The sequence below is a fragment of the Cricetulus griseus genome, chromosome 3, assembly GCF_003668045.3.
Source record: "Cricetulus griseus strain 17A/GY chromosome 3, alternate assembly CriGri-PICRH-1.0, whole genome shotgun sequence".
Classification (NCBI taxonomy): Eukaryota; Metazoa; Chordata; class Mammalia; order Rodentia; family Cricetidae; genus Cricetulus; species Cricetulus griseus.
Genome location: NC_048596.1, coordinates 195,899,677 through 195,922,569, shown reverse-complemented (window position 1 = coordinate 195,922,569; position 22,893 = coordinate 195,899,677). Strand labels below are relative to the sequence as shown.

General features: G+C 46.3%; 1 protein-coding gene across 1 annotated transcript in view; it reads right to left on the bottom strand.

Moving 5' to 3' along the window:
• The window catches only part of Cdh13 (cadherin 13), a 997,178-nt gene that overhangs the window by 33,852 nt on the left and 940,433 nt on the right, over positions 1–22,893 (bottom strand). Inside the window, 1 exon segment of the mRNA XM_035442709.1 lies at positions 1,881–2,023. Coding sequence (XP_035298600.1) covers positions 1,881–2,023 — 143 coding nt within the window.

Sequence of the window (22,893 nt, the reverse complement as noted above, 5' to 3'; positions counted from 1 at the left end):
CACTACAGCCAGGTTTCTGTGTTTTATCATGATCCCCATGGTATGGATATCACCCCCAACCAGCAGGAAGCAGTTTGGAATGAACGATGTCCAAATTCCCAAATATTGTTTATAAATGTTTGTTTTCATTTAATTGGGGTTGGTTATAAATGGTAATGATCACAGCCAATCTCTTTTTAAAGAAAAAAAGGGGAATAGGATATAGGAATGAATACTTTGCATTGGTATGGATTTTCATTTATTGATACAAATTTAAGGTCAATTTTGTGATATGTATATTTCTCCTGTTTAGGTATTGTGTTTATACAGATCTTTTAAAATGTAATACATAATTAAATACAGATTATATAGTCACCTATAATAGTCAGAACTTCAGTTAGGTTTTCTAGATATACAGAGATGTATTTGAGATGGATAGATATTCTTCAAACCTTCAAAGACCTACAGAATATATAGCATTTAAATGGTTTAGGGTTTTTCATGGCAGTGAGACAGAGCTGCTTCTGGCACACCAAATATGTCTGAGAGGAAGATGGGCATCGAAGAAACTCATTATGGAGTTTGCTTTCAACATGGCAAGATTAGCTATTTGGGCAAGAAACTGTTCTTGCCTAGACTGTTGCTGTATAAACTGGACATGTGGGGCCCATAGAAAAGTAACTGCGGAACTGGCAAAACAAGACAGCACTGAAGGGTTCCTGCTTCCTGGAGAGTCTGCCAGACACATTGTGGCCTATAGGCTGAAGATGGATGCCCCAACATTGCAGAGGAACTTTGGGTGACTGTCCAGGTAGCGAGATGTCTCTGTCAATTCTAGAGTTTATATATTATCCTTCTGTGGTCTTTGATGGAGTTGAAGACAAATAGTTATGGTTACAGTTTTCTATGGTTAGTATAAAAGATAGGTTACATATAAGACCTTAGACAAACAAGGATAGGATAGATGATAGAATATTTTCTTTAAATCTTGCTAAATGTTAATGGACTAAATATTGTAACTATAGTTCTTACTTGATAACTGTTTTGTTATATATTTTACTATGTTAATGGTAAAATCCTTCTTTTTATTTAGACAGAAAAGAGGAGATGATGGGGGATGTCCTTCTGTGTATGTTTATCTTATTGGATGTTGAATAAAGCACTGTTGGCCAATAGGGGAGCAAGTTGGGTGGGACTAGGAGTTGAGGAGGATTCTGGGAAATGTAGTAGAGACAGGAGTCACCATGTGACCTCCAGGAAGACAGGACGAAAGGCTGGTGTCTTCTTTAAGATAAGTCTTATAAATATATAGCTATGGCTGATAATTAAGACTGATCTTGCAGATAAGAAATCCTAGTCATTGGCCAGCAGCATTGTATTAATATAAGTCTCTCTGTGTTATTTTGGCTGCCCACGTGGTGCTGGGTCTCCAACAGCTTGGTGGAGAGATTTATCGTTACAGAAGCATTTTGTTTTTATGTGGTGATTGGCTGGGAGTATCCAATGTCTTTCCATGGAAATGTAGAATAATAGGACAAACCCATAGGTGCTACTCAGTTCCTGGGGTCAGTGGTATCCTCTCCCATTCTATCCCAGAACACCTTTACAGCACTGAACAGAATGCATTGGTGTGGACTTCTAACCTGGGACCCATCCCCAAGAGAACACAGTGAGCCTCCTCTCTGACCCCTGGATGGACATATTTGTCTTTCTACAAAGACTGATTCCTTGGGGTGGAATACCAGTGGCTGGATAAACGTGCATGTAGTAATGGCATCTCTGTTCCCACTCCTGTCCCATCTCTCCATGAATCCCCCACACACGTATCATAAAAATCATACAAAAACAAATACAGCTGAAAGTGACAAGTGCACTGTGATAGCCCTTTCTAAGTGACTTACCACTATCGATGGCCAGGAACAGGGCAGTGTATACACTGTTGTGGACAAATGGGGACTCCCGGTCTAACACGGCTGTGGTGTCAACAGTTCCATTGATGGGGTTAATATTCAGCCAGCCTGCTGGGTCCTTGTAAACAGAGTACCTGAGGAAAAAAAAAACCCAAACATCAGGTTGCATTTCAATTAGAGTCAAGAACTATATACTGAGCATAGGGCCCTGGCTCCTTGGTTCAGTGCCAGGTCACACTTAATTCAGCCCTCTAAACTTTCAGTTCCAGATGCTCATTTGTTAAGCCATTCTGAGCATGCTCTGTGCTGCACAGGTGACAGGCATGCCTCCTTTCCTGCTAGTGATGACTTCAGAGCAGGAGGAGGCTTTTCAGATCTGCCTGGCTTTCACAGAGGCCAAGGTCACAGCCATTTTCAGCCACAGCCCAGACTCATGCTGGCATGCCTTGGTGCATACTTCCTGCAGAGCATATGGAGGCTGTGTTGTGTTGAAGGGATAGGCAGGACAGACGGATGTTCAGATCACTCACTGCCTCTGAGCAAGGGTAACCCCAGTGACCTCACAGATGTTGCCACACTTGAACTGAGGCAGGGGTGGGTGGTGGTGTCAGAAAAAGAGAGCATGTGCAAATGCAGAGGACAAGAAGATGAGGGAACGCTTGGGTCACAGACAGCATCAGGTTGCCATTTCTATGAGGACCAGAGCATGCTTACTGGCAGCCACAAGTCCTGCACCTGGGACTGCTGCAGAGTCAGGGGAGCTTCTGTCCCGTGGGCTACAGATGGGTACCCAAGGGTGGGGGCACAGCTCACTTGGTAACATGATTTGATCTTGATCACTAGAACCCTTGGAAAAATATAAGCCACAGTGGTGACTTGTGTTTTTAATCCCAGTTCTGGGGAGACAGAGACAGGAGGGGCCCTGAGACTCAAAAGCCAGCCAGCCTAGCCTAATCTGTGAGACCCTGGACACTGTCTTAAAAAGAAGGTGGGCAGCATCTGAGGAACAGCACCCAAGGTCAATCTCTGGTCTTGTCTCTCTGGTGACAGCATCAGGGTGTGACACCCATTTAATAATAACTGTATTTATTTACCACGGCAGCCTCCTGCATCACACCAAGACCTTACAATGGCATGGCACACTGACATGGCTTCTGTCAGTCTGCATACCAAGCTTGCAGGCTCAGTGCTTTTATTGTTCCTTTCACAGATAAGGAAACCAAGGTGTGGTCTAAAGGACACGTGAGTATGTCAAGGCCAGCAGGGCACAGCTCTTTTCTGTTTCAGTATGATGGCAGGGTTTGTGCACGTGAAGAAGCCCCCGAGTCTCAGGCTCTGCACAGGGTACCCTGGAGTGCGATGGCTTTGAGACTGTAGATCTGTCAATAGTTCATTAAGACCTAAAGCCACTGTGCATCTTTGCATGTGATGTTCTGGGACTATCCCACACTGCAGAGCTCTGGGAACAATGCTTCCACAGTTGTGGCCATGCTGGGATGGATGGAAAGACTGCTCCAGGCCACTGCAGTTTCCACACACCACTGCTGCCTCAATGGTCATCCCAGAATGCCTTAGAACAAAGAGACTCACTACAGAGAACACACTGCCTTTTACCCAATAGTAAGTCTGTCAAACATCTACTGCTTTTCAAGACCCACTCCCACGTCTTCTCTCAGCCACCCCGTGTGATATCTTGGTGGCACTTATCACCCTCCACATATCCGTGCTGGCTGCAGCCCAATGTGGGCTGTGTGGATTGGCCACCCTGGTCCTTGTCTAAGCTCTCTGGTGTGAGGATGAGGTTAATGTTCACTAGACCAAGCGAGGAATCCATATCTTAGCCCAGTTCTGGGCTATACTTGCTGAGTGACACACTTCTGCCTTCGTGATTCACAACTACCCAAATGAAACTGCATCACCTTGTTTTGAAGTTATAGCAACTCCAAACCAAAGTTTAGTGACTCGCTAAAAGTAGTCCAGCTAAGACACAGTGGAGGTTAAATTCAATGCTGGCACACAGGATTCCAGAGCTGGCCTTTACTCAGCATGCTGTCTGGTCCTCAAGCTAAAGATTAGGTACTGTTCCTAGAACCAAGCAGAGTTCCTGGTGAATGATAAACAGTCAGATAGAACCTGGAGTGTTATGCATGGTGGGCAAGCAGCCTACCATTGAACTTCATCCCAGCCCTGGCCACGCTGGCCTCCAACTCATATTTTCCTGTCTTGGCTTGCCAAGTGCTGGGTTTGGAGGTGTGCACTACCAAGCACACCTTCAGCACCTTGGCTGCTTTTTTTCCCTGTCAGTGGGAATACTTGTGCAGAGGGAAAATACAAAGAGAAGTTGACAATTGCTTCTCATTTTACAGGTGGCAGGTTCATGGTGGATCCGGGAATGACTTGTGGTTCAACAGACTTAAAATAATGAGTATTTTAAATGGACCGTATTTTGTTCCCACATCACACAACTCCATTTATAACATAGATAAAAACCAAATTAAGCAATCCAGCTTTTCAGGCTGGCATGCCAGCAGTGCTGTTTGTTTCTATATCATTTACCTTTTGTCTTTCGAAGCTACGATTCTGTAGCCAATTCAAGGCTGCCTTGCTGTTTCATGTTCAAAGACATTACATTGAGATGAGTGCATGGAATCATAATCTCAGAAGCTACACTGTCATAGAGATTCCAGTGTTAGTAGACCGAGAGGCCCTGGGTCTAAGGAAATCCGGGTTTCTGTGGCTTTGAAAGTTTATGCTGTCGAATTTTTCTCTTGAAAAGTAGCCTGGTCGAGGGCGGGTATGGTGGCACAGTCCTTTAATCCTAGCACTTGGGAGGAAGAGGTAGGTGGATCCCTGTGACTTTGAGGTCAGCTTGGTTACATAGGGAGTTCCAAACCAGCCAGAGCTGTATACCTTGTGTCAAAGAGACCTTGTGTCAAAAAGAGAAGTAACCAGATAGGGGCTAGGGAGATGGTTTAGCAGTTAAGAGCACCTATTGTTCTTGCAGAGGACCCAAGTTTGTTTCCCAGTGCCCACATCAGGCAGCTCACAACTGCCAGTCTGTAGAACTCTAATGCCTCTGGCCTCTATAGGCACCTACACTCACGTGTGCATACACACACACACACACACACACACACACACACACACTCACACAATTAAATGTAATAACAATAAATATTAAAAGAAGTAGCCAGGTAGAGGCTGGAAATGGTTCAGGTGGTAAAAGCACTTGCTGCAGTGTGAGGACCTGAGTTCAGATCTCCTTGCCACATTAAAAGCTGGGTGTGGTGGTATGTGTCTCTAAGCCCAGCATGGTGGGTTGGAGAATGGAGAAAGGACAACCCCTGGGGCTCTCTATCCAGCCCAGTCTAGCAGGATTGGAGAGCCACAGGCTCAGTAAGAGATCCTGTCTTAGAGAAATAAAGCGAAGAGTGGTAAAAGGAAGACACATTATATCAACCTTTGTTATCTACATACATGTGTACATATGTTTATGGGCACACTTACACACACACACACACACACACACACACACACAGAGAGAGAGAGAGAGAGAGAGAGAGAGAGAGAGAGAGAGAGAGAGACAGAGACAGAGAGAGAGACAGACAGACAGACAGACAGACAGAGAGACAGAGAAATAGACAGAAATAGATGATAGAACAACAGCCAGCTGTCCATATTTATTTAACTGTGTTTCTTGGAATCATTTGAATTTGTTTCATTGTATTTACCTAATTTATTTGATGCCTATTCCATGACACCTTGAGGATTTGTGCCTGTACCTTTGCTACTCTGCTTGATACTTTTGGCTAGAACACACCCAATGGACACAGAGGCCAAGGGCTACTCATTGTGAAATTCTGCCAAGTCCTGTACTTGTGCCAGCTCATACTGCCCACACAATCCACACTGACAGCTGGGAGTGGCAGGTATGTCCTCCATGACCCATAGAGGACCTCAGCTCAAGGCCACCTGCCAGCAGGCTCTTCCACGTCATGGCTTTTGAGTACTTTTGTTAAATCAGCCCTTTTGAGCCAACTGGCCAGACACACTATGTAAATTTCTGACATTTTCCAAAGCTGTCCTTTTAATAAACCTTTCAGTATGAAAATACCAGCCTGCAAAATGTTTTCTGTGCTTCTGGACCTGAAAAACGCATATGCCTTATTAAATGGAAATTTCTGGGCAATTTATCTGTAATGTGAACTTTGCTTGTTACAGGGGGAAAAAAAAGAATCAAATTAGGAACAGAGCTCATTTCAGTACGTAATGTAGCCTTGCAGACATGCTTTGAGTTTTTGCCAAGCCCTGGCCTCATGTGGGTGTCGGCATTGGAAGGCACAGCCAGGATCAGGGGCCAGCTCCTGGTGCAGGCAGTGTGGAGAGCAGAGGGCGGGTGAACTGACAATTACAGCAAAGAGGATAAGACAGGAAAATCAGAGGAAAGACAAGGAGTTAGGTAACATGGCTACATAACTGCCAAGAAAACCCTGAGTATGGACCCACATATGATGGATCTTCTTGACTTAATCTGACAGGGTTTGGAATCACTGTGGATACACATCTGGGTCTATCTATGAGGGTGTTTCCAGAATGGGGGCACTGAGAAGGGAAGACCAACCCTGGTAATTATAAGTGGCACTATCTAATGGGCTGGGATCATGGATTTAATAAGAAAGAGAAGGAGAGCTGGGCACTAGCGTTCATCTCTGCTTCTTGACTGGAGACACAATGTGAGCAACTGCCTCACACTCCGGCCACCAAGCCATGATGAACCACACCCTTAAACCTTGAGCCCAGATATACCCTTCCTTCCTTAAGTTGCTTTTGTTACAGATATTTTGTTACAGAAGTGAGAAAAGTAACTAATACACACTCAATAAGGAAACATAATATTAATTATTACACAAATGATTATTTGATTACACCCATGGCAAAGGCCATGAGAACAATCTCCCTAACAATAAGCCACAGTGATGGATGTTTTCTGTTCTCAGTATTTTCTTCCTGCAGAACCTGTAAGTGGGAGCACACATCCATAACCCCCCTCCCCCTCCACAGAAGATGCATCCCATGGACCATTCCATCATGTTGCAGAAGAAGAAGCAAACGTTCAGAGTAGATCAGGGATTGTCTAAGTCCTGCAGCTTTTAGATGGTAGATCTGTGGTTCCAACCTGGCTATCTGTCTCCCAATCTCAGACCCACTTTGGTTTGTCTAGAGCAGGTCACATGGGCTGGGTGTTTTATGCCATTGACTTCCCAGTTGTGATATGCACAGGATTTCTAGAGTTATTCTATATATGGTCTATCAGTCATCTACCATCCATCCATCCATCATCTATTTTTTTTTTTTTTTTTGAAACAGAGTCCCATACTCTAGCCCAGGCTCGCCTGGAACTAACTACATAGCCAAATCTAGTCTCAAATTGGTGGCCACTCTCCATCATCCTGCCGGGATTGTAGGCATGGGTCAACATGCCATCAGAAGGCAAGGATGTAAAGATAACACTAAACGCAAGATAAATGATAAATAGGTGTTTATTGGAGTACAATTACACAGAAAACTAAAAAGAACCGTGGGAGCGTTTCTCTGCCCTTCCTACCAGATCCACTGCTGACCCACCAGAAAGGGCCCCCATGCAATTGAGACCCTGCCTTACACCTTACACTTCCCTCTTTCCACTTCCATCTGCCTGAAGCCACACCCAAAGAGATGTAATCACTGTTACAAGTTCACAGATCAGATGCCTACACCCCCCCCCCTTTTTTTTTTTTTTTGGTTTTTCGAGACAGGGTTTCTCTGTGGCTTTGGAGGCTGTCCTGGAACTAGCTCTTGTAGACCATGCTGGCCTCGAATTCAGAGATCCGCCTGCCTCTGCCTCCCGAGTGCTGGGATTAAAGGTGTGCGCCACCACCGCCCGGCTTCCCTCTCTCTCTAACCCCCCCTTTTTTCCTCTGTATTTCTGTGTTTTGTATTTCATGCTCGTGGACACATCTTAGGCTTAAGAACACAGACATGAATGAATCCCATGGGACTGTTGGGCATTTGAATATTCTATTTGCAGGGCGTGAGTGAAATTCCTTGCTGTGTCTGGAATTATCTTGTGAGTCTTGGCCTCTTCCTGGTCAGCAGAGTTGTCAAGGAATCTCTGAGCGACTAAAACAGCCCAAAGAATACAGACCGACACCAACACAGTGTCCACCTCTGCCAGACACAGGCATCCAGCACCTGGGCGGAAGTACAGAGTGATGTCAGAATGTTCTCAAATCATAAGGAAACCCAGGACAAGCAGTTTCGTGACAGCAGAGATCAACAAAGGGAGGAGGGCGAGAGAGGAGCTTGTGGGTACTTCAGAGGAGGCAGCGAATAGCATAAGGTCAGGGAGGCCTTGGAAGGTGGATACAGCCCCTGTGGTTTGGGAAGATAACTACTTCATTCTTGTACAGCTTGTTGTGTGTGAAGTGTGGTGTGGTGTGCTTAGAACGACACTGGGAACATGATAGTAAAAGCAACAGTCTTCCATCCATCAGTGTTCACAATGAGAAGAGCACAAGGTTGGGCTAACAATAATTTAGAAAAAAAGAAACCCAAACTTATCTCATTTTTTTTTCTCTCTGAAATCTTCATTGATGTTTTTCCTCTTCCATTCATAGCCCCGGCTGATCTGGAACTAGCTCTGTAGACCAGCCTGGCCTTAGGGTAAGAAGAACTTATTTGGCTTGCAGTTATCAGTTAAAGTACATCACTGCAGGGAACTCACGGTGGCAGGAGCTTGAGACAGATGGTTACATGACATCTACAGTCAAGAGCAGAGGGAGACCAAGGTACCCATGCCACCTGCTTGCTGCTCTGCCTAGCTAGTTTTGTTCAGTCATACAGTTCAGGACCCAGCCTAGGGAATGGTACCACCCAAATTCAGGGCATAGCTTCCTATCTCAATAAATAATCAAGACATTTCCCACAGACTTGTCCCCTGGCCAACCTGAGGTAGACAGTCTCTCAACTGGCACTCCCTTCTCAGTGATTCTAGGTTGTAGCAAGCTGACATTTAAAACCAACATCACAGCTTGATATTGTAGCCTGTCCAGAAGACACTGGGCTCCTCCTGAGAGAGGCTGGGATCCCTGCTCTTCACACAGGCTTCCATAAGCCAAGGCTGGGTCCTTATGAGACCTTCACCAGTGACTGGCGAATCTGTGAATGGGCAAGTGAATGGGTAAAAAGTCACGTGGTTCTAGGATGGGCCAATGGACCAGTGGGAAACTGTGGCTGCATGGTGGATCCCTGCTCACTTCCCACCATTGACTCATCCTGTTTCCCACTGGAGAGTCCCTGTCCCACTCCTCTCCTGGGCTGGTTTGTTATAACTCTCAAGTCCCATTCAAATGTCACCTCCCAACCAGTCCCATGAGTACCACTGAGACTTAGTCTCCTGTGAACCATCCCATTGAGTTAGCCCTTCCAGAGGAGACTGAGGTGACTGGAAGCTGTGACCACACTGGCCCCGTGGCTAGCCATTCATTCACATTTCATTGCAATGTCCTCTAAAAATGCAAATACCATGTAAGGACACTGTCTCTGCCATATTCTTGGCCATCCTCAGGACCTGTTAGGGCCTGGTCCTAATGTCAAATCAGAAAGTGCTTGTTAGAGCCCTAACCTTGACTGTCTCAGTTTACACGAGGCGTCTTGTTTACCATTGATACCATGCAGCATCTGCTACATATCTCAGGGTACTTAGGTATCCCATGAGCCTCTGGGAACATGTGTGTAAAAGAATCTGGCTAATTTTTGTCTTTCTGTCTGGAGTCTAGAATAGGAGAATATATCCTTGCTGACTCAATCAGCTTCCCCTAGACTGACAAGAAACCCAGAAGGAACCCAAGTGGTTCTTTGGACCTTTTTCGTTTTCTGAAGAGGCTATCATGGACTAGAGAGATGGTTCAGCAGTTAAGATTTCATACTGTTTTCAGCGAGGACCCAGTCAAGTCTCTAATACCCATGTTGGGGGAGCTTATGACAGTGTGTGACTCTAGCTCCCAGAGCTCTGACATCCTCTTCTGGCATCCACAAGTACTGGCACTCATGTGCACATACCCACCCATGGACACACAGATACAGGCACACACCATCAAAAAGAATAAATATAATTTTCAAAAGAGGATACTGTTGTGTGATTTTTTTTTGGTCTTGAACTTTTCATCTAATTGTAGTTAATATCTCAGGAGATATCAGAAGGAGACTTCTCAGGTTTAACAGCTGCTAAAAACAACATTCTAGTGAGAAGTAAGTGAAAATCCTTGAAGCTGTACATTCTTTGACATATAAACTCTTCCTCTAATAGTTTAGCCCAACAGGGAGTTTATAGACATGAGGAGTCTAGAGGAGTCTAGTCCATTAGGAGTCATGGGTGGGATCACTCCTTCTCTGTGGCACCTTTCAGAGACTTGTCTATGCAGATTCATATTGTGACCATCTGAGAGAAGACCTGAGACTAAAACGCCACTCATGCATTTTAAGCAGCAACATCTAGTGTTATCAATGTCTTCACCATCCCTACCTATCAGAGTTAAGTTATACACAAGTTAAGTGGCTATTATAAAAAATGTCTAGTTATCCAGACAATAGGGTATCATGCAGACATCACACCATAGCAGATGTGGCCAGATGACTTGGACTGAAATGGTGGTGGTGGGTTAGGAAATCTATCTATAGTGGGTTGGTGTATGTAAAGTACAGACATGTGACACACTAGCATCCCTGGTACCCATCTTTGCAAACACCAGCTCTGCCTACTGCTGGGGCTATTATTTCCCTCATCAAAAACTTTCCCTTTTGATGGAGGGGGTGCACATAAGACTCAGGGAGCTCATGGGACTTCTGAGGTTCAGGAAGCTCAGAGGTCACAAGATCCATAAGCTGCCTCCCACTGGTGATAAGCCAGGATGTGGCACCAAGGGAAAGCCAGAGGTCCTGGCACCCACCTCTACCCATTCAGCTGCTGAAACCTTAACCCCAGAATGTATTTGGAGATGGGCTTCTAGAGAAGCAGTAAGCTAAGTGAGGTCAGTGAGAGCAGAGGCTTGTCAGGGCCTGTAAAGATGGCTCCACTTGATCTTGTCTAATGGTCAGAGTTCAAATCTGTCTTTACACCTATAAGACTAAGCTTTGGCTGCTGCAGGATGTTTTGGCATTGATAGTGGATGTCTTTATCTAAACAACAACAGACTTGGGGTCAGATGTGTTACTCTTGACCCTTAAGGCCAGATGACAGGTGTGGCTATCAAATACCTGGAGGATTAAGGGAAGTAAGTCTGTTCGCCTGTATACATGATAATAGAAGTCTTCTGCCATTGTCCCCACTTTTGGTTGGGTACTTAAGAATGTTGAAGAATAAACTAAGGGCATTCAGTATGGACTGAATGGCCCTCCTGACATTTATCCTGTGTCTCTGTCTTTTCCTTTAACGTCCTTAGCTAGCCATTCTTTATCCACATTCCCATCTCAGGTATGAACTGTGGACAAGTCAGCTGGCTCCAACTGCAGCCCCCAAAAGATAGCTTCCCACATGAGCTGACAGGATTAGTGTCCTGATAGGAAGAGATACCAGAGAGTTCTTTTTTGTCACCTGTCTTCTATGTCTCACCAAAGCATATGTCACCTGGGCACAGCGAGGAGTAGCTGTGAGCATGTAGGAAAAGAGCTCTCAGTGGGAAAGAATAGGCTGCAACCTTGATCTTGAACTTCCAGCCTCAAGAGCATGTTGAAAATCATTTCCTTGGTATAAATCATCCACTTTTCTATATGGTATTTTGTTATGCTGGTCTGATCTAAACTATATAAACAGTAGGTCCCATATGACAATGTCATGTTTCTTAGTAAAAGAAAACAAGGGCTAAGGAGATGGCTTAGAGGGTAAAGGCGTCTGCAGGTAAGCCTGATGTCTTGAGTTTATTTTCTGGAACCCTTGTGGTAGAAGGAGAGAACTGGACCTCAAAGGTTGTTCTTTGACCTCTGCATGAGTCCTGTGGCGCGCGCGCGCACACACACACACACACACACACACCTGACCTGTGCACACAATAAATAAATGAATAAGTGTAAAAATATTAATAAGGAAAACAGTATGAACAACCATGTGCCAGAACACTTCTCCAGCCCTTCTAAACTACAAGTTTCACACTGTAAAATGACACACACAGCAACTGTACACTTCCTGTGCAAACAGAGTTCTTGATGGCCCAGAGACCCATCTTGTTTCTGCTTTCCCTCCCATTCCCGGTGGCCATCAGTATTCAGGAGACCCTGGGGAATGCTGCATATGCTAATAAGATGGATGCCATGATCTCACACTCTAATCATAGCTTTCGTGTAGTTCATGGCTATGTGAACTTATGTATTGGTTTCTGAACTGAGCATCAAGCCCTTTCTCCTTATTCTATAAGCAAGTACCAAGCCCTGGGGTCTACCCCTAGCACCAGACATGGTGGTATATGCCTAGCACTTGGGAGGTAGAGGCAGGAAGTGCCAAAGTTCAAAGTTATCCTTGATTATCCAGAAAGTGCAAGGCTACACTGGACTGGAGACTCTCTCTATGTATGTATGTATGTATGTATGTATGTATGTATGTATGTATGTATGTATGTATCAAGCTGAGCACCAGCATTCATCTCTCTCTGCTTCCCAATTGTGGACACAATGTGACAATCTTTCACATTCTTGTGACCATGACTTCCCTGCTGTGACAGACTGGACCCCAACTGTGATCCAAAATCAACCCCTCCTTCCTTCAGTTTTTTTTTTTTTTTTGTTAGATATTTGACACAGCAACCAAAAGTAACTAATGCACTATTGTTTTCATTGTTATTATTATCACCCAATTAAAAACAGATCTAGACAACAAAATAGAATTAAAATTTGAGCCAGGTGGTGGTGGTGCATGGCTTTAATCCCAGCACTCGGGAGGCAGAGGCAGATCTCTGTGAGTTTGAGCCAGCCTGGTCTACAAGAGCTAGTTTCAGGACAACAGCCTCCAAAGCCACAGAGAAACCCTGTCTCGAAATCCCACCCCCCTAAAATTCAACATCTCTTCATCATACACATGCACATGCTATATGTGTGTACATAGATACATGTATGTATACATATGTATCACACACACACACACACACACACACACACACACACACACACACACACACACACACACCAGTGCCTCTCCTCAGGCTTTCATGTGGGAACTTCTAGGCTGTGCTGTAAGGCTCAGAGCAACACAGAGAGTGCAGCTCACTGCCCAGTGCCATGCTTCATCCTCCCACGGACCCTCACACCTTGACTTTTGCCACCCATGTGGTATTGCATAAATAACCCCTTGGAGGGAATGGTGGCTCTGTGCATAATCATAGCTATCAAAATGTTTAAGCCACACGGGGACAGCAGGAAAGTATCTCCTGTCAAGCAGTTTTCATTTCCCTCCAAAAGCAAGGTCAACACTGATGCCTCAAACAAACGCTGGAGTCCCCAGAGCTGGAGCTGCTGACTCTTCATTTCATTCTGATAGTCCCAGGGCCTCTCATCTGCCAGGTGAGCAAAGTCGCCAAGCAGTCCTTCCAGCCTGTGGCGTCCCCAGGCCTCGAATCTCAGACTTTCTTGGGTAGCTATTTTGAGCCATGTCTTTTGGGCCTGACAGTGCCTTTCAGAGTGCCAGTGTCAATTTACTCATGTTCTTTGACTTTTCAAATCCCTCACACTGACATTTGATTTTTCAGGGCTGAGTATTTGCCTTCTCAACAGAGATGGACCTCCCATGAGCATCCGCCATGGAGGTGGAGATCTTCAGGGAGAGATATGTCACCATATGCCAGAGAGACAGGTCCCAGAGAGCGACAGTCAAATTTGAACGAAGGCTTGAAAGGGCACTTGCTGTCAAAGCCTTTTAACATTTTGGAACATACAAAAAATCATATAAAGTTGAGGGAAAAAATAAGAGGAAGGTATCTTTTCTCCAGACCCTATGACTTCTCAAATGTTCATGTTTCTGTCACAGACCCTTGAGGAGATGACACACTGAAGGATTCCATTTTTGAGGAGCACCAAGACCCTGCCAATAGGCTAGACAGACAGTGGGTGAGTGATGGCCCAGAGCCAGGGTCTGAGAGGCCAGGAGGAATGTGGCTACAGAGGATCTATTCAGGGAGATTTAAATGTGTTAACGTTAATGGTGGCATTGGCTGCATGGCTCCAAGAATATGCTAGAAATCATTGACTTGTAGTCTTTAAGGAATCTTTTTACATTTATTTTGTGTGTGTGTGTGTGTGTGTGTGTGTGTGTGTGTGTGTGTGTGTGTGTGGTGAGGCTTGACACAGTGAATATGTGGAGGACAGAGAATAACTTGTGAGAATTGGGTCTCGTCTTCCAACATGCAGGCTCAGTGAACTGAACTTGGGTTGTTGGATTTGGTGACAAGTGTCTCTTTCAGTGGGTGGACTGTAATCTCAATATCTCAGTAATGCTGCTTTATGTAAGTAAGCTCCTTCAAGGAGGTGATTTTCTCACAGTTTCCATAGTTATTAAAGCCAAACAAACTGAACCAAATCCAACCCCTCCCCCACATCGGTCTCTAGACGACTCTATTACTGAATCATAAGAGATATTTTGACTGATTTTTTTTTTTACCCCCTCATTGTTGCCTGCTTGATACAGGCTGGTGTGCACTGGTCCCTGGCCAGGGTTCATGTCATGGTTTGAACATGAGAATTGCCAGTAGGCTCAAGCTTTTAAGGTTTGGTCCCCAGCTGGGGGTGCTAGTTTGGAAGGCTGTGGCCACTGAAGGAAGTGGGTCAGTGTGAAGTGCCGTTGGAGATTTTTTTTTTTAAATCAGGACTCTGGTCCCTAATGTGGGAAATTACCAATACGGAGTCAGGTAAAAATACAAGGGAATTTAATAGGGAAAAGCCTTACTTACAGAGCGACCTAGCCAGCCGGCAGGGCAGCAGTCTGTACAGCAAGCAGAAGATGAAAGCGAAAGCATCCGGACACCTAAGTGTCCCTCACTCTATGTCACCCTGACCAGGCGTGGTCAGGCACACCTGTAGCCAGCCCCTAAGCAGGCATGGCTCCAGCATCCCCTACAGGTTCCTTGCTTTCTCTCTGCTTCCTGTGTACAATGGGGTAAAGACCCTCCACCATGTGCTCCCCTGCCACCATGTTCTACCCAGACACTCAGGGCCAAGCCATGGCCCTGCAGCACACTCACTGTTTGCAAATGGAGCCAGCACACAGATTTCCCCCTTTTAAGACTTTTTTTGATATGAAAACTGCTACAGAGTAGGCATCTTCTAAACCCAGACCAAGACCCTATTTCCACCACTATTTTGGCCTGTGATGCTCACATCACTTTTACTCCTGGGCCTCAGTTTCTCCACCTGTTAAGCAAAGGCCATCCTAAATGATGGCCTTCATGCATCTTTCTGACTCTTCATACATTATGACAGTCTCTACCAGAGCGATCCTTATTCATGGATGAACAAAAATGTTGTAAAATTCTCCCTGGAGGGCAGACACAAATTCAAATCCTGATCATTTCCCCTATATGACATTTTACAACAGAACTTGAGTACATAGACTGAAAAGACAGTCACTAAAGGTGAGAAAAACAAATAATCAAGAAAAGAATGCCTCTGTCAACTGCTTGCTCTGGCTTCAGAAGAAAAAAAATTTTTTCAAAGTAAGATCACGAGAAGCCGATTTATGCTCTTGGTGCCAATGCGGATGCTAGGTTTGAACCGTGTCCATTTATCAGCTCCCAGAGAGCTGATTGATGGCCCAGCCACTCTACTTTGTATTCTGACCAGCTCAGAAACATTAACTGACAACATGGGAAGAAATATTCCCCATCTCAGTGTGGCTGACGGCTTATAAATGAGCATGACTTGATTTTCTGCTGTGGAAAATTAGTGTTTTGAAAGTCTCATTAGAAATTAGTCCTGAAAGCTGTTCCCAAACTCAGATGTTTGGTCCATCACTTTGTGCCTATTTTAGCCATTTAATTTCCTGACAACACTAGGCAGGGTACTACGGCCTCTACTTTAGAATAGTCTAGAATGACTTCCTCATCTGCATTTAACACCTCTATGGTCATTCAGTCTGTATTCAGGACAACTCCCCCTGCTTGCCCCTGTCTGGCTATGGTGTCCATAAACCAAAAGGCGAGTGATGCAGACCAGTGGCCGGTGTGCCAGAGGAACCAATATGCCACTCTCACCTATCCTGAGCTTTAAGACCCTAGGCTTGCCTGGGGGTGGGGATGCAGATGGTGAATGGCTTGCTCTTAACTCCCCTCTCAAATGATAATGATGACAGAACTGTGACCCCCTTGCTGTGCATCCATGGTGGTGGCTCCTGAGGTCACCTGCAGGGCTCAGAGGTGCCGCTTCCAAGGCCATGACACTGCTCTCTGATTCTGTGGGTCTAGGAAGGGGCCCTGGGCTCTGAGGCTTTTAATCCTTCATGGTTTCCTACTATGTATCCCCAACCCTGGCTTCAAATCCCCAAGGACCCTCCTGCCTCAGCCTCCCTGAGATTACAGGCATGTGCCACAGCACCCAGCTCCTCAGTCTTTGGTGAAGTTGATCCAGTCACAGGCTTGTGGGATTGCTGAGGAGCCGGGGCTCTTCCATTCTAAGCAGCCATGAGCCTGTATTCAGGCTCCAAATGTATTACATCTAAGGGAGGGGCTGTACTGCAGCTTCAATGTGCACCACCCCCCACCAGCTCATGTGTCTGAATACTGTCCCCCCTGACGGCACTGTTTCAGAAGGCTGCAGAGCCATTAGGAGGTGGGCCTAGCTGGAGGAAGTGGCTCTCTAGTGGGCGGGCCTTGAGGTTTACAATTCCGTCTTGCTTCCTGTTCAGTCTCTGTTTCCTGGTTAGCTGAGATGTGAGCAGGCAGCTGCCATAGAGCTGTGTCCAGGTCTCCAGCTCCCTACCTCCGTAATGGTCCCTTCAGACTGTGAGTCAGAACAAACCCTTCCTCATCTCAGTTGCTCCTTGGCAGGTATTTGATCACTGTGATGAACAAGGTGAGTGGAGAGTGGGAGGGCAGGGATACTCCGGCTTGGGAAAATAGCTCAGCTTCTCTCTCTGATCCTATCACAGGGTTCCCCCAAAGCGTTCTGGTTCTACTTCCTCTTGTGTGCGAGCATCTGCTGCCTCTGCATTCTCTCACCCACTCCTTAGCCTGGGCACATGCACTCCTATGTAGCCTCCTGGCCTCTTCCTTCTTCCCCTGACATATGCCTTGACTCTGAGCTTTTAAAACACTCGATGGGATCACAACAGCCTTCTGAGTCAGCCCATCAGGAGCCATGCTGCCTATAGATCAACGCTCACTGCAGGTCCCGCCCACATTCCCAGGGAGCAGCTCTAACCCCTTTGAGCCTCTGTGCCTTTGCTGATACTGTTCCCTCTGTCCAAATGTCCCTTCCCTGCTCTACCTTCAGATATTTCCTAGACTCTGACAGATGTCATTGCCACATGCTCTACTCTTCACCTCAAACGGCATTCTTTTTTTGTTTTTGTTTTTCAAGACAGGGTTTCTCAGTGTAGCACTCACTGTCCTGGAGCTAGCTCCTGTAGACTAGGCTGGCCTAGAACTCACAGAGATCCTCCTGCCTCTGCCTCCTGAGCACTGGGATTAAAGGTGTGAGACACCACCGCCCGGCTCAAGTGGCATTTTTGCCATGGCTCTTAGACTTAAAGCACCTGTTTATACATCTAGCTTGTCCTCCAGACTGGAGAACCCTGGCGACAGAGGTCACATGTGTTTAGGAGACTGAGAATGGACTAGAGTGAAAGTTACACTTGTTGAGTGAAGTCAAAGAGAAGGGAGCCCTGGGGGTGTGATGACCCTGGAGCAGATACATGCAGGGCAGTCCAAAGGGCACTTTGAGGGGGCGGCTTCTGTCCAGTCTCTCTTGGACCTGCTCTAGTGGAGCCATCGCTGTGCTTGCCCAGCAACCTGCCTCCCACTGACCTTGTCCTCTGAGGAGACTGACACTACTGAGGTTGGGGAGCAGAAGAGAAGGGTAGAAGGGTGCAGGCATCCAGGAGAGAGCATTTAGGGACCCTTGGGGACACTACGGGGGGCAGATTCCAATATAGTCACAGAGGGCTGGACTAAGGAGAAACACCTTCCAGCTGGGGCCAGTTTGAATTTGTGCACTTTCCTTCAATCATGTATCTACCCACCCATGCATACATCTGTCCATGCATGGATATGGTTGCATGTATTCATACATGCATGTATGTATGGACCTGCCTATCCACACACCTATTCTTTCAGTATTCATAGTGTAGCTCTTATTCACCCCGAATCTATGAAAAGGAACTGGACTGGAACTCCTGAACTTATGAACCTTGTATTCTGGAAGAGAGGCCATGATGGAGTGTAGGGGAAGCTGTAGCCACACCTACTTAGGGCCTGCTACAGGTGTGCCTAACCATGCTTTCGAGGGCGTGGTCCGGGGAAGTAGAGCGATACTGCATTTTCGATTTGGGTTTCTCTTTTGGGCTTGTGTACAGACTGCTGCCACGCCGGCTGGCTAGGCCGCTCTGTAAGTAAGGCTTTTCCCTATTAAATACCCTTATATTTCTACCTGACTCCGTATTGGTAATTTCCCACTATATCTGGTGAGTATATAGTAATATGACAACTTAAGAGAGTGACCTGTGCTCTGAAAGCCAACATATAGAATGAAGGGTCAGGAGGCAGCAGTGATGGACCAGAGATGTGGAGGAGAAATTGGAGGGGGATTTCTTTCTTTCTTCCTCCCCCACCCTTTTTGTGACGGTATCCTTTCTGGAAGTCACTGTGTAGCTGTGTACACCTTGAACTGATCATCCTCCTGCCTCAGCAACTTGAGCACTTAAAGGCATGTGTCCCTAGACTCAGATTGTCTGGGGAATGAGGGATTCTTTAGTGAGTGGTCAAGAAAGCCTCAAAGAGGGGAGCACAGCTGAGACCTAAATGGCGAGAGATGACCCCATGGGGTCTGGGGAGGGAAGAATATTCCAGGCAGAAGGGACCACCATGGCTGGCAGTTGAGGAGGGGTCTCTACTGAGAAGCAGCCTGGAGATGGTCCTGTGGACTCACACACAGAACATGAGGGTCACCAAGATGGCATTCACCTTTCCAAGCAGTTGCTTCCATGGGTGTGGGACAGAGACTGCAGTGCCTTCCTCAGAAGTGACTGTGTTTGTGTCATACATGCAGTCTGGCCCTCGGCATGGGGCAGGCTGTCCAATGCAGACTTCCCACAGCCCTTCCCCAGGGGAGTCTTTGTGCTTTCGGCCTCTGCATCACCAGACAGAAGACTGATCACTTGGTTCTGGTACCCCGATTCAAAATGACACTTCCATCTGATTTCAGTTTCTTTCCATATTTTAAGAAGGCTCAATGGACTTTGTTCATTATTAGTGTCACCCAGCTCTAGTTACTGTGAAACCAGAAGGTCACTGCTTAGCTCGGGGCTCAGAAATATGGCACCTGTCAGGAGTGTGATTTAGGAACCTGGCCTTCCTCAGCGGGTCCCCACTGGGCTAAAATTGAGTCAACGATTCAATTGGCTGCTGCAGAGTGGAAACCAGGAGCCATCTTAAGCCGCTGTATTTACAATGAGCTTTCCATGAGGAAACCTTTAAAAATCACATTTGTATTTTAGTGTGTGTGTGTGTGTGTGTGTGTGTGTGTGTGTGTGTGTGTGTGTGCGCGCGCACGCGCGCGCGCACACACAGCACATGTCACTTTGTGCTCATAGGGATCAGAGGATGACTTTCAGGAATCAGGTTTTTTCCTCTACCATGTGGGTGCCAGGGATTGAACCTAGGTCCCCAGGCTGTCAGCAGGTGTCTCTCCCTACCCAGCCATCTTGCTGGTCCTCAGTAAACTTATTCAGGAAGATGGCATGCCCATCTATTTACCCAGTCCCCAAATATCTCAGAACTGGAAGGAAGGGTCTGACCAGATGTTGGGGCTCCGTACAAAACTCATCCCCTGCATAAGGGCATAGGGCAGCAGGACCTGACTCTGGCTTCCCTGGGCTGCACTGAAGGATCTATTTTTGGCTTGTATTCCTATCTGTCACATCTATAGAAGGGGAGCAAGCACGGATTGGTAAATGGACATGTTTGTCTCCCCCACACTACATAATATTTCTTTGGTACTCCTTCACTGAGCAGGGCAGCCTGACTATTCGCATAGTGGGTGACACCAACCCAACTCTTGGCTACCACAGTCTCTCTCCAATCAGATGCCTGACCTGGGTGACTACTGGGACCCAGCATGATATTGTGACCCAGCCCTCCCTCTCCTGGGCCTCCTGCTCTGGTGCTCACTTGCCATCCAATGAACTTTTTTTTTTTTTTTTTCTGAGACAGGGTTTCTCTGTGTAGCTTTGGAAGCCTGTCCTGGAACTCTCTCTGTAGACCAAACTGGCCTCAAACTCAAAGAGATCCACCTGCCTCTGCCTCCCAGAGTGCTGGGATTAAAGGTATGTGTTACCTCTGCCTGGCTTCAGTGAACTCTTAAATTCTTTTGCTTTTGTCCCCATGGCTCACATGCTTGATCACCTGGTTCCCAGTTCATGGCACTGTTTTGGGGGTTGTGGACCCTTTGGGAGGTGGTAGTCTGGCTGAATAAAGTGGGTTAAATCTTAGCCCCTCTTCTGACTAGAATGTAGCACTTCCTGGTAGCACCATGACATAACACCAACAGAGAGAATCCACTTTAATCTGCTTCTGTCATCAGTAGGAAAGGTCAGTCACACACCCAAGTCACTATGGGAAACCCACTGGAAAGATGCTGCCACCACTGTAGGAAGATGAGGGGCCAAGGCCTAGGGGTGAAGAGCCACAGGATCTGGGTTCAAATACCATCTCCCCATCAAAACAAGCATAAACTCCCGAAAATGAGAAGCAAGTGCCCACGGTAAACCCTGGCTCTAGCTGCCAGGGTGAGGTCAGAAAAGATGCAGTGGAGGGTCCTGACCCCCAAGAACAGCTGCCAGCAAGTAGCAACCAGACTCTGATTGAGAGTTGGGGTGTACTGGGATGGAGAGATGGCTCAGCAGTTAAGAGTGCATACTGCTCCTGAAGAGGATCTGAGTTAGATTCTCAGTATCTACTCTGGGTATCTCACAACTGCCTGTAACTCCAGCAGATCCAATGCCCTCTTCTGGACTCTTTGGGCACCTGTATTCATAAGCCTCCCTGAAATATACAAAATTAAAATAAAATAAATCTTAAAATAAGAGTTCGGGACTGCTAACCTGTGATGCGAAAAGAGATTTCACAGCAGCTTCCAGTACTGTCCGAGCAAAGTGGAGGAAGAGGCCTTGTGATTATTACATGAATTTAATATTTATGCCAGCATGAACTCAGGGCAATAAAGCTCCATTTCCTATCTTCCATGGGATGAGGTAGGGGTATTTATGAGCAAAAGCAGGCATGAGTGAGCAAGGAAATATACCAAATGATCGCCATAAAACTCCCTCTCCAAGCGAGCAACCGCCTTAGCCCATCTGAGTTGAAAAGCCCTTGCTCAGCAAATCGCAAGTACCTGAGATTACAAAGGAGGGGAAGAAGCAGATGGGACGAGGCAACAGATTCCAGCTTTTCCTTTATCTCAAGAGCAGGAGAGAAGTGGAAAGAGGCAGTGGTAAAAGATGGCCAGACATGAGAGGCAAGGGCCCGTACAAACTGAGGACACTAGAGGATGGGTGTTCTCATTGTCCTCCCACATGGGATTAAGGGGGACCTTCTGAATCTTGTCTGCTCTATGAAAGTTACCAAATGGAAAACAAACAGATCTGCAGGTGTTCAGGGATCAAACGCCTTGCCGGTTTACCTGGTTAGTATTCAGCAGCTGCTGGGCTATTTTCTGACAGTCTAGGTGCTATGGATTCTTACAGGTAGTGTTCTGAATGGCTTTAAACCTTCTCTTCAGATCAGGGGAGATGACTCACGGGGAAAAGTGCTTGCCAAGGTGCAGTTTGAGGACCTGAGTTTAGAAGGCCTGGCAGCATGGCTCAAATCTGTAACCCCAGTGCCAGGGTGACAGAGACACAATGCTCTCTGGAGCTCACAGGTCATCCAGTCTTGCATGATTGGTGAGTTCTGGGCTTAGTGAGAACCCATTTCCAAAGGTAGGGTAGAGAGTAGTAAGGGAGGACACCAAAGGTTGACCTGTGGTCTGCATACTCACATAATATGTGTGTGTGTACCCTCATGTGCATGTATGCCAACAATACATGAACACCAAACCTAGCTCTTAGAATGACAGTTGAGAATGCATAGCAATAGGTAAAACTTACATGTGGTGATATTTTGTTTGTGCTTTAACAAATAAAGCTTTCCTGAAGGCTAGAGTGTGGAGCTAGTCACTAGTTAGCCATAGAGGCCAGGCAGTGGTGACATACACCTTTAATCCCAGCACTTAGGAGGCAGAGGCAGGTGGATCTCTGTGAGTTCAAGGCTACACTAGATTGATACAGTCTAAAAGAGAAACAGAGCCAAGAGGTGGTGACTCATACCTTTAATCCCAGTACTTGGGAGTTATACACCTTTAATCCCAGCACTAGGGATGGGGAGATAGGAGTGATAGGGCTAGGCAGAGAGAGGAACATAAGGCAGGAGGAGACAGGAGCTCATTACATTTGTTCTGAGGATTCATAGGGACAGGATCACCCCTGTGGCCCGAGGATTCAGTAGAGGTAAGAGCTAGTGGCTGACTGCTCTGCTTTTCTGATCTTTTTAGCATTAAATCTATATCTGACCCTGGGTCTTTATTATTAAGACCAATTAGAATTTGTGCTACACTTAAAGCTTTAGTTATAGGTAGAAAGTAGCACAAAGAATATTCTGAGTAGGTGTGGAACACTAAGGTTCCTCATCCCCATCCCTCCACAGAAACATTTGAGGCCAATGATACTCACTTAGGAAGC